Source organism: Morchella importuna, assembly GCF_003444635.1.
Source record: "Morchella importuna strain M04M26 chromosome Unknown Morimp01GS003, whole genome shotgun sequence".
Classification (NCBI taxonomy): Eukaryota; Fungi; Ascomycota; class Pezizomycetes; order Pezizales; family Morchellaceae; genus Morchella; species Morchella importuna.
Genome location: NW_025763400.1, coordinates 764,561 through 777,028, shown reverse-complemented (window position 1 = coordinate 777,028; position 12,468 = coordinate 764,561). Strand labels below are relative to the sequence as shown.

At 43.5% G+C, this 12,468-nt stretch overlaps 2 protein-coding genes across 2 annotated transcripts; both read right to left on the bottom strand.

The window, feature by feature from the left end:
- Positions 1-4,036: 4,036 nt before the first annotated feature.
- On the bottom strand, positions 4,037-5,523 carry LAJ45_01722 (uncharacterized protein; the record flags this gene model as incomplete). The annotated part of the gene is made up of 2 exons (XM_046111315.1): positions 4,037-4,124; positions 4,190-5,523. The coding sequence occupies 2 exons, from the start codon at positions 5,521-5,523 to the stop codon at positions 4,037-4,039; spliced, it is 1,422 nt and encodes a 473-aa protein (XP_045975259.1).
- Positions 5,524-9,190: 3,667 nt separating this feature from the next.
- LAJ45_01721 (uncharacterized protein) lies at positions 9,191-10,010 on the bottom strand (the record flags this gene model as incomplete). The annotated part of the gene is made up of 2 exons (XM_046111314.1): positions 9,191-9,521; positions 9,592-10,010. The coding sequence occupies 2 exons, from the start codon at positions 10,008-10,010 to the stop codon at positions 9,191-9,193; spliced, it is 750 nt and encodes a 249-aa protein (XP_045975258.1).
- Positions 10,011-12,468: the final 2,458 nt, after the last annotated feature.

Sequence of the window (12,468 nt, the reverse complement as noted above, 5' to 3'; positions counted from 1 at the left end):
GGATCATGATCAATCACTCAGCAACCCGTATCGTGGCTGAGCAATCAGACCGGCATATCATCATCCTACACAAAACGCTATTTAGCCTATTTGTTTGCTCTATACGCATATCTGCCTTACACCCTTGTTATGGGAATCAAACATGCAATTTGATGGCTTTTGATAGTGTGACTGGTGTCAATTGCAGAAGGGAAGGCTGAATTTTGCCCGTAAATTGGTTCGCCATGTACACAAGCACATATATCTGCGGCTTGACTGATAAAAATTCAGCGATCAGCCATCCTGGCTGTGGGGTTAAAAACAAGCACAAGCACCTCAATCATCTATTCATTTGTCACGGTTATCTCGTCCGGTGAATTTTCTTCTAATTATTCGCCCGAGACTCTTGCCTTTAAGTGCGTACACTTCCAGAACTGGAACTAGGAATACGAAGACGTATTTATTTGCTTGTTAAGGAGCTGGGTAGACGGCCAGCTTCGACCATCCAGTACCTACGTTCTGGGTATGCTCCGGGGAGCAAAAAACTACATCATGCAAGACACTCGTACTCGCAGTTGTGATTGGGCCTCCTATTGGGAGCAGACGACAACTAAACCAGATCATCCACATTGAACCGGCAACCGTATATGGTAGGCATAGCAGGTTTTGGTGTTTTCTTTCATTTTTTTTTTCCAAAAGAAAAACGGAGTTAAATGGCCTGATAACTATAGCTAAAGGCTCCATCCAGTGTAGCATAAATTTAGCTAACCACCCGTTGGCGGGCTCAATCAACTACGTTGTTTTTCCTTTACACTGGGTATAGGTAACTCGGAGTTCACAACGGTCAAATTAACGGTTGGAACACTTAGCTGTGTGTACCTGTGCAAAAAAGCAAAAACGCAAAGAGATGTGACATCGCAAATCTTGAATCGGGCCATGTATGAGCGGGTGCCATTCAAATGGCACCCCTTAATAAATAAAAGACGAAGGTGTTTGGTTAAGCTCATTGGGTCGGAGATAATAATCTTTAAAGCATGCCTTCACAAAAAACCATGGCATATCTAGCTGAGATTGCAAAATTTGGGGTGAGATATCCTGCAGTTCATTGCCCGCCCAGTAACAAAAATCGATTCCGTAAAATTACCTGCTCGAATCTAATTGGTACGGCTTCGTGCGAAAAGAAAATAACAAGCGGTTTGATACATGGCGTATGTGTTATGTGTTGTGTCGGAACTGCATAAACCCTTAGGATTTTGGCGCTGCAAGGGCCAGTGCGAAGTCCGAGTTCTGGGGCAGCATGTGCGGTTTGTATTTTTACTCCAACTACGTATGTATCTACGTAGATATGCACGGGATGCTGAATCCTGAGGTCTAAATCATACCCACGCGCTCCCTCGCCAAAGCACCACACGGTGCGCACACAGCCATCCCAAAAGAGCAAGTCCTAACTACAGGATTCATTTATTTTGAAAGCGAGTGAGATATCGTGGTTTCGTGTAGAGTATGTGTGTACATACATAGCTAATAGCGTATACGCGCTGAGCTATTGACGATCATATGAGTGTGAGTTAGAGGTTACATAGTTCGAGGGGGAGAGAAAGAGGGGTAGTAAAAAACAAACCAAGTGCCTACTATTTCAATATGCTAGCTGAAGCTGATCTTTACTCGGAGAAAAAATAAGTTAAAACGTTTCGTCCACGGGAGTGGCGGAGAGAGGTTGGAGGAAAGAGCCATGCATGTGGGGTGCGGGTTGGGACATAGTATTGATTCTCGGTGCATGAGCTCAAGACGCAGGGCCTAATCTTTCAGATCTTTGGATGGATTTTAAGCAGGATTCGATATTTCATGCAGCCCTGCTACAAAAGTAGAGTACTCTGCGTGTCCTTGTACGTAGTTTCCCAACCTGACGTTTGTAAACTGGGCCGTTATTGCATACCATACAAAGTCGTGGACTTGACGCGTTTTTGTATGGGATGCAATAGTAGTCTAGTCTAAAAACGTCAGGAAAACACGAGTATGTAGGTTACTCCAGAGCGGATGTTGTGCATGTATTAACCTCCGGAGCAGAACAGTTTGGGAATGAGGGGAACGCGCATAAAACCAAGCTGCTGCAGGTTTTCTGGGTATGGTACTATTCCCCCCACCGGTCTGTAAGTGAGCACTTCCGACATCTCCGGGGACATATATATGTCAGAGAAAACCAAGACCTAATGATGATACTGAGGATTGGGGGATCGACTACCTATACTTCGTAAGTACATACCTATCAAGTCTTACTTTCTTGAAAATCAGAGAAGATTATGTACGTACATAGTTTGGATTTAAATGTGCACTTGCGTTAGTATGTACTGATTTCGCGTGATAGACGGCCCCGAAGAAAAATAAATAAAACGTGGGGAGTCGCATAGTTAGTCGATCATACGCTGAGTTGGTGTTTTGGATGTCATGCTGCTGCCAAGTCACAAGAAGAAGCAAGAAGATCCACATGATCAGCCGTAAAGCGATGTGTCCGAGTGATAATCTGTGACTTTCCATTCGGATAACCTAATTTAAAATCTTTTGCGTATTGTACATGTAGTCGTGAAATAACAAAACTGACATAGGGGGGTCGACGGGGAATTCGCCTCTCAAAGTAGAGAGGTATATACTCTCAGCCATGCATGATCTCTAATATTCTCTTTCAAAAAGACTTTAATGATCTGATTTGTCAATATTAGCACAATAGTTGCCCAGAATCCTAATAGTTTTTGGAATCAAACTAGCAACTGGAGACGTATGTGTTCAAGATAGTGGCAGCACATTGATAATCGGAATATTAATTGAGCCACCAGGGATGTTATCGTGCTTCATGCGGTACCTCTGATCACGATCTATTCCAGAACCATGTAACCGAACTAGGTAGCTATATTGGCTAGCGAGACTTTGCATGGCGGCATTTGTAGGAACTCTTGGCATGCGTTTACCTGCACAGCTATACCCCATGGATATGGCTATGTAATAGCAAGCTTTACGAATTCGAAGACTGTTTGATATATATGTACTCAATTCAAGACGGATCACCGAGAAGACTAGCTCAAATACGGGATTTACCGGCCCGTGAATAGATTTGCGTATGCCTCCACAAGAAAATGTCTTAATACTCTGTGTACATGTAGTTACAACATTATATGTCGATACTGTATAAGTACATGCACCTACATGTACACATGTAGGTGCTTGTATGTATTCTATCCTCGTCCTCTACGGGCTTCGGATTCGGCGGTATTCTTATTCTTTTCTTTCCCACTCGTTGCTCCCTGGTGAACATGCTGATATCATATCCATGTTTAATGAATACTAATCAACTGAGCGTACATCCGGATCTATATATTGCAGATTGCAAAAACCGAAAATTCTGATTATCCATTGGGTAGACCAGAGACCCCTGTTCTCTATTTGTTCCCCACGACTTTTTCCGGCGCTAGTCAACAAAGCGTGCATTGCGCATGGAGCACTTGAGTGTATCTCACCAATGGATGAGCGCCTCTTTACCAAATAGATACAATACTCGCAGTCCTTTTAACCTACTCTGGATAATAGATTGAGATACACAGATTCGTTGTCTAGAGTGTGGGCTGAGGCAGATTTATGCTCATTGGGTATTACTACACCTTTCAATCATGAATAGGTATGTAGCTCCTAGATTCCTCTCACTACCTCTGGAGTTGATAGGTTTAAATCTTACGAGTACTGAAGGCAGAGCGAGAACATGCATATGGGAGGCAATATCAAAGATACGGGGAAGTGGTATCAGGAAGACTTAGCAAGCCACAAAAGACAGCTATCCCAACTGGACCTTTAATGCACCAATCTCACACCGCGAGAAGAGAAGCTCCACTAGCTAGTGGCCCATATTCCAACGACAGACCCCGCAATACTTGGCAAGCTCATGGTTATGTTGATTCTATTAGTAACTTATTACTACCCCTCTAAAAGAAATTATAACTTCAAGCCAAACATGGATCTTCCTATGAAGATATTTATACAACACAGCACAGCTTTTTCTCGCAATACAAAACTACCTCAAGGCTGGCCCACCGACAGTAGGCGCTACTGAGCCACCGCCTGTAGCTAGACCCGTCATCTCAAACACAAGTGATACGTGGCTGAATTTCGAATTAGCTTCTTCACTGACCGTACATACCAAGAAAGAAAAAACAGGGAAGCATACTCATCGCCTGCAGTCACTACTCTATCCTTGGTCTGCACGAAACCCAAGATACCGCCTTCACCCTCGCTCTGATTGCCCCCCAAATGGCCCTTCCAGCAGCCCAACTCAGTTCCAGCCCTGACATCCCATCTTCGCAGGGTCCCATCGATACTACATGAAGTGAGAATCCATCCGTCAGTCTTGACAAACTCAACCTTCACAACAGCTTCCTTGTGTCCATCCTCTAAAGTCCTCCTCACCGGGAAACCCCTCGCCGCATCATAGATCACAATCTTGCCATCAACGCCTGCGGAGGCAAGAAGTGGTTGAGTAGGGTGGAAACACAGTGACTCGACAGACTCAGAATGGGTATGTAGTGATGCTATGATCTGTCCGACTTGACCACCACCGGTGGAACCTCCACCACCAGCTTGAGGCCGTCCAGCACCCCTTCTTTGTGCTCCAGATGCGGCCTGTGTAGATGATGGGAGCCCAACGACACGCATTTCACCAGTTGCACCACCGACAACCGCAACTGCACCCGACGGGGAGACGGTGACAGAGTAGAGCCCACCTTCGACGGCAAAGCGCTGGTCCGCACTCGTGAGCGCGACCACTGCCCGCCCGGAGTCAGTTTCCCATGCGTAGAAAGAGCCATCTTCGGAGACTGTGCAAAGTATCTTTCCGTCAGAAGTCCAAGCCCCTGCAGAGCAAGAAGCGGTGTGTGAGTAAAGCGCTTGCTTGATCTCCAAACCTCCAGTCTCCAGGGAATAGATCCATACGCTTCCGTCGTTCGCGCCAAGAGCAAATAGAGGTGCCGTGGGGTGTGGTTGGATCCAGTTGATTTCCTCGACCTCTTGTGCTTCTGCGGTTTTCTTCCACTTCTCGGCTTGCGCGTAGACTTGGATTTTCCCGTCAAGCCCACCAGTAACGGCATATGCACCGTCGGGGTTAGTGAATGCGGCAGCCGTGACGGAATCTTTGTGGCCTGATAGCCGCACAACCGTTTTTGATTCCCGGGGGGTAATATTTGCATCTTCTGTATTTGCGGGCATGTCGGGGGTCCAGATGTAGGCGACATCATCGCCACCCCCGGTTAGAAATATCGACGGGTCGGAAGGATGTGCAGCGATAGAAAAGATGCTATCTGAGTGTTTGTCGAAATACGCCTTTGAATCATTCGTTATCTCTAGCTCCTCGGCCTCGGCATCGTATTCTGCGTTCTCGTCGTCAGAGTCCATGGGAACGTCGCCGTCGGCATCCTCGGGGATCTCTTCGGCTGCTTCGTCGGGGTTGAGCATTTGGGGTTCATCTTCGGGATGATCCGGTGTAGAGTCCGTAGCTGAAACGGCCATTGTGCTATGTGGGTATGGGGGGGGTTGGTTGGTTGGTTGGTTGCAGTGGTTCTAGTTTTGGTGGGTTGTGGGCTTAGATGGCGGGGTTGAGGCTCTCTTCTACTTTTTTTTTTTGGTGGCAATGCTTGGCCAAGACAGCTTAGAAATGCTTTCGGACATTCTAGTAATATTTAATAATTATTAATTAAGATGTACCTGTAAGTTGCTAGTTAATTGGGTTATAAATTACGGGTGTTTGGGATTTGAAATTGTGAATAGCAATCCAGCAATTAATTATTGTGGTATCGGTTGCCTTAAATGGCCATTGCATACAGAGAATATAAGGTTAATGATCACTGTCGCTGCTATTTGGTGGAATCACAGTTGAGCACTCGCAAAGCCTAGCCAGATTCACAAAAAAAAAATTTAATTCATTAATTGCTGGGTTCATAATTAATCTTATACCCACAATAACAAATCGGGAGGAAGCTAAAGTGAAATACAGAAAGAAAAATCGAGCAATAACGACAAGTAAAAGAAGCACCTTTGCCCATAATGAAATTTAAAACTCGAACTCTAGGCGCTGCAGCTGCTAAAGAAAAGAAAAGGAAAGATTTAATTCATGAACAAAAAGGTCAAACTAAACAGACGGAACAGATAGTAGCAAGGCCTCAAATAAAATAGTTGGCAGTCTCGATGGAGTCCATTTCAAATTCCAAAATCCACAAGCTTAAGGCAGCTCGAATCGAAAAAATCGACAAGTCTTGGCCCTAGTATATATATGTTTATATCGCTACGTATAAATGCACATATATACGTACATGAAGGGTTAATAAAAGAACTGTAAACTTCATAATGGTTAAATAGTATGCCAGAAAATTGACAAACCTACCAAAGATCCTATCTACATGTCTTAGTCACCCCGAGGTACTTTGAAGATATGGTTGTCGTGAACCTCGTCATAGTCGTTTTGCTCTATTATCAAGCGCTCATGGGTGGAGATATCTTAATTTGCCACCATCGTCTTGTACAGTTTTCCGGGGTTTGCTGCTTAAAAACCGGAATGATGAAAGACATGATGAATTAGGCAAGGAGGGCCCTAGTTGGATTATTATTCCCCCACTATTATCTGTAATAGATACATGTGGGCATGCGCATTGAACATGTGATTTTATGATTCCAACATTAATACTTTGAACGTTAACTGCTACATCAAGTGCTGTATTACCCAGGGAGTTCGTGATAGAGGATTTTGGAGAAGGTTTCACCAAAGTAGCTCTCGGTAGAGTTGATGTCTGCGCCGTTTATGTTTTGAAGGAGCAATTTAGCTATCTCAATTTGGCCACACCTTATAGCGGTTGAAACTACACTATCTCCGATAATGCCTAGCTATGAACCAACTTCGCCTTGCGCTAATAATCTTTGTGTTGCAGAGTAATGTCCTAAGGCAGATGTGACCAGTAATTGACATAGTCTTCTTAAAAAATAGGACTCGGATAGAGAGTCGAGATCATCGGTACTATCAATCTTCGTCTCAAACGCCCATAAAAGTGGGAAATATATACATGTATGCATGCGGTGTACCAGGCGAGTGAATTGGTGCATGCGAATACCGTATATAAAGGAAAAAAACTCCTGCGGGGAGCTGTGTAACCAGTCTATATGTATATATAGCCCAGGATTTTTAAGAACTCGTAGCAGAAAGCCCACTGTCAACTCTTCTTTACACTCCATGATGTGACTCTTAAAATGTACGAGCACGTATAGCAAAAACCCCCGCATATTATGCTGGTATTCGCTAGCCCAAGTTGGTACGTGGGTGAAAATATCGAAAGCAAGGTATGTAGTGCACCCTATAGCCACTCTAAAGCTAGCATCTTCCGGGATACGTCTTCTCAAGAGATACTCTCGAATAGTATAATGCGCAAGCCTGACTATTCTACTGTTTTCGTCCTTCGTGACCAGACTAGCGCAGACATCCAGCAGCGTTTTGTTGCCAGATAGGTCGTGCTCATCTAGCTCGTATCTTTCTGGCTCTATCGATACAGCTATTCCAAATTTCTCGATAGTGAGAGGTTGCTTCGCGTGTGCAAGCCATGATAGAATTGTCAATCCTAATTCACGTCTATTGCTTGTCTGACTATATAATATGCTCATGGCCCTGTCGTAAGTCGGATCCAGGGGCCATAGACCAGAGGCTGAGCTTGAATCCCGAAATTTGTCGAGTTCTTTACGGATATGCCGTACTGTAGGTTGTTGACATATGTGTTCTATGTGAAAGCGAACCAACAGAAACCTATGATGTTTCGATATAAATTAATATAACTCCATATGTATTTAACTCCTAGGACGAAGGAGAGATATCTAAACTATATAGTCTTCCTCATCGTCACCAGGAACACTTTCTATTGGTTGTTTACTATTTCTAATATTGACTGCATATCATTACACAAGTAGACAAAGAACTACATGTACTCCCGGGATGGAAGGGAACTGGCATTAAAAGGCGTGTAGCTATTGCAATGGATAGATATAAAAGAACAAACACTGACAGAACTACAGCTATATTTTTATATATCAAGGTCGAATTTCCCTGATGGCATTTTATCATGAACTAATACTAAAACTGTTCATTGAATGACTTAGAGTGCATACTAGAGCTAATAAATCACAGATTACCTATAAGGAGAGATGGAGTTGAGATTTAGTCCGTGCCTGTACGTTTGGATGACCCAATAATCCAGAATGACAACAATAATCTAAGAAATTACTATCGCAGTACCGCCCACACCTTCATTTCCTCGCTACATTTGGGCGGCCGGAGGCCGCACTCCGCTTGTATAACATACATTCCTTTGGCACAAGATTTGAGTGCAGAAATGATATCATCTCTGCAGTTACCCTTTTCAACAAGCCGCTTTGCACATGGGTTATCATCTATCATCTGCTGTATATATAACTCAATATCATCATCTTGAGCAGCAATCTTCATTTTGTTAACTGCATTGGCGTCGAGAAAGACTTGGAGGTCTTCCGGGTGCGGCCGGCTGGTGAAAAAGACATTGATACCCTCTTTTGCCAGATCAAGAAACAAAGGTAAAAGTTCCTTTCGCTGGTTGCCTTGGTCACATTCATCCAAGGCGTCAAAAACTATAAAGGTTCGCTTGAAGAACTTTGATGCTGTAATTAGAGCACTGCGTAATTGCCCAGCTAGTGGGCGTTCTTCTTTGAGTCGGAATTCTTCATAGAGTTCATTTATCTCTTTGAATGACCCTTGATTACCGAGCTGCTTAAGTAAACTGGCAAGAATCTTGATAGGTTTTTGGTGCTCTTTATCTGCGTAATCTAGGTAGATATATGCCACAGCGTGGTTTGAGCTCAGAGCCAAGGATTGGGAGTAAAGGTAATCGATCACAGTAGAGCTGTATATACACCATATTTTAAGTTACTGCATCTGAGAATCTCAAAAGAGGTTTAGAAATATCTTAAAAACGTTTTCCCTACTCCAGCTATATATAGGCTTGTTCATAAGCCACCGAGAAAGACATTCAAGGTGCAGGTACTCAAGTTCAAAAACCACAATTAATGTGACTTCAGAAAATTTACATTGTTTTAAAAACAAAACAATATTTTCACATATGGGAGGGACCAGTAGCGATTGAACCTGAGCACCAACACTCCTACAGGATCAATAAGAAAATTTGGAGTTACCAATTCCATATCCACAAAGCAGAAAGAAATCGGGTTGCTCTTTAATCCAGTTCTTGAATTTGGGTTTTTGAAATAGCCATTTCCCAGTCCCGGCTTGCCTTTGACCGCTAATCTCAATGTGCTTTAAACTAGGGTCTTTAGGGTAGAGCCACTGGAGAATTTGGTTTCGTTGTTTTGCGAGTTGATCACTTTCCATCTTGGATATAAATGAATCTAGTGCCGCCGTCTGGACCTGGACAAGGTCTTTCATATCCTTTGTATCTTTTTCGATTTCCTTCAAATGATTTGCTATTTCCTTGGATAGAAGCCTGAATGGAAGTTAGTGGTGCAAGACGTTTTTACCAATAAAGTGGATGCAATTTACTATAGATTACTGACATGTGATCGAGTCCTAAAGCTAGTTTGAAGAGACTCTTGTCCCTCTCTATCCGTGATATATGTCCATAAGTTTCCTTTTCCTTCAAGAGCCACGTAAGAACCTTCATCTTGTCTCTCCACCCATCCTTGGGCTTTAGTTTGAGCTGTAGCAACTTCAGTCTCCAGACACATCCTTCAAGTGGTCCTTTCTGGCCGTTTAGTCTTTGTAGTGCTGTAAATTCGAGTTCCGGGTCGTTCTTGACTATATTCTGTAATATACGTAGAACGTGGATAAGTGAGTTGAGCTCTTCAACCAGTCTTTCAGCATGGTTCGATGCGTTCATCACCCCGCCTATATAACCATATCCTAAATTTGCTAATTTCCCTGCGAGGCCGATTACAGTCGTAATATTGACCACGAGCCCAAATATTTCGGCCATGAAGTTGTGTTTTGCACAGAGGAAATCTGGAATAGAGGGAAACTAGGATTCGGTGAAGCACGAAGAGGGTTGTGTTGATAATGATGTTTAATTAGCTCAGCCTTGCGCACTGAAGTTACGATTGAGGGCAAGTACCGAGGAAGTACGCATATGCGATAGGTCGTGTTCCTAGACGCCTTCACGGGAGTATGTAATATGGTACTCACGGGAGTATGGTGCATGCAACAACTAATAACGTCGTCAAAAATGAGGACAGAATACGTATACATGAACATCACCTAACAAAGCATATAGATAAATTTATCTGCACGAAATAAAGAACTCTGACGTCTTGACTTTCTTGATTTCCTCGATTGCCTCTCGCAATTGAGGAAATTAAAGCACTATATATACCCCCATGTAAACAATACCCCCGTGAGGGCGCCTAGACCTAACTACCTTACACTAATTGGCGCAACGAAAAATCGGATTCTTAATTGCAATGCTAATTGTTTTTCAGATAATGATTGGTCAACTAATACCTACTACATGTACTACTTAGTAGCGAGAATGAATCTTGGCATACATGTAGCGTACAGTACATATACAATTTGAACTCGGCCTATTGGAGGACTTCCCATAAGCAATAGAGCACGTTCTATCGCGCAATAGACCTTGTTTTGTCTTTCTATCGAATAGAACACTGGTGTCTAAGAAACTGGATAGAGCACCATCTTCGAGGGGGGGTCTATTGAATAGAACATTTTCTATCCACTTGAATAGAACTTTGTGTACTTTCACCTTCCCTTTTCGGTTAGAATACAGAACTCACTAGGAAACGTCCACTGCTACTATACCCTATCTGCCTTAGTAAATGAATGGAACAAGTCCGGCGAATAGAAACATATGGGAACTGGATCTATCTAAGAACCACCTGCTATTGCAATAGAACGTGCTCTATTGCTTATGGGTATTATGAAAAACGAAGTAAACCATTAAAATAGCGCATTAAAGAAGGTATTTTCTCCAATCCATTCTAGCCTTTCGTACTGCATATCGTAAGTAAACTTACCGCATATATCTGAAGCTGAATATATGGTCAAATACTGACTTGTCTACACGTAGTTACGTTCAGGAACTATTCAATCCAAAACTGTACCGATTGGAGTAGATATCTAGTTTGATAATTGTCACCGGCTAGCTCTAACAGTTCTTTAGAAAGCCAGATGAGTTATAAGTTAAAGATCATTATCATACCATTCAACATCCGAATTAACCCATGGAAGATTTTCTGTACGGGCACGATTGAATAGTGTGAGTAATACATGTCAACTAAAGATCGATTCGCTACCTGAGATTTAAACACTAGACTATGCGGGCAAAATTCTGTATGCAGTATGCGCTTCAACGATATGGCACGGGAATTCGGTCTTTCCCCGAATTTCCCCGTTGTGACTGTGCTCCTACACGTGCACGTATCGAAAGCTATGGGTCTAGAGCTGGGGGCCTAGCTAGGAAACGGGATTTGGCTCGACCTTACCCCCCCCCCCCCCCCCCAACTGCAGCGCATGCAGAGTAATCGTAGATTGTGTTTTCTTTTAAGCGATCTACTGGCAAGCCTTAGATTTTGGTAGACTCCTGAGTTTTTTTTTTTTTTTATTTGCAGCCTTATATGCCGCAAGTACCCTCAGACAGACCAATCTGTCGAGATGCCTCGTTTTGCCTTGAAGCCTAGTCGGAACTCTGTGGCACTCATCCTAATACTCTCACATTTTGTAGTTTTCGGTGAGGCACCGTTTTCTGTTTTTCTTATTTGTATACAGGACTAGGCCTCGTTGATCTGTGGGTAACCGGCCGTTGTGATGATTCCACTAGGCCTAGGAATGTCCGAGTGATGAGACATGACCGGGACCGGGGTGTCGGGAGTCATACTTCTGATAGTCCCGAAACCAATGGCTGGACTGTTACTACCCCAACTTCTACCCCAAACTTCAGCCCGATGTTAGCTATCTATAGTAGCTAGCCAATGAGTCCGGTGCTCGGGGGTATGTACTATCGGTAAAGTACTAGGAATGTACCTGCGCCCAGTAAGGCTGCGGCACAAATTTCAGCCTTGCGAAATAAGGCATCCAGGGCGGAAGCGATAACAACGCAGAAATAAGATAGGGTTACTTTACAGGATCGTGGGGTGGAGTGAAGTGTAATCGACGATGTACGGTCTAGATCAATAAACTGTAGATACATGCGTAGATGTTCAAGTGCCGTGGTATGCAGGCAAATATTTCGGTCCGAAATCAGGGTAGTTAGCCACCCACATACGTCATGGGGCAGTCAAGACCTGAGCCTTTCAACCAAGCGATGAGGCCGGTTGGGCCCCTAAAGAAGGGCAGATATCAATAATCCTTCGTAGAAGTGACAAAGGAGGACATATGACTCATAGTACATCTATTAGACAATGTTCACTCGAGTCATACTCTCA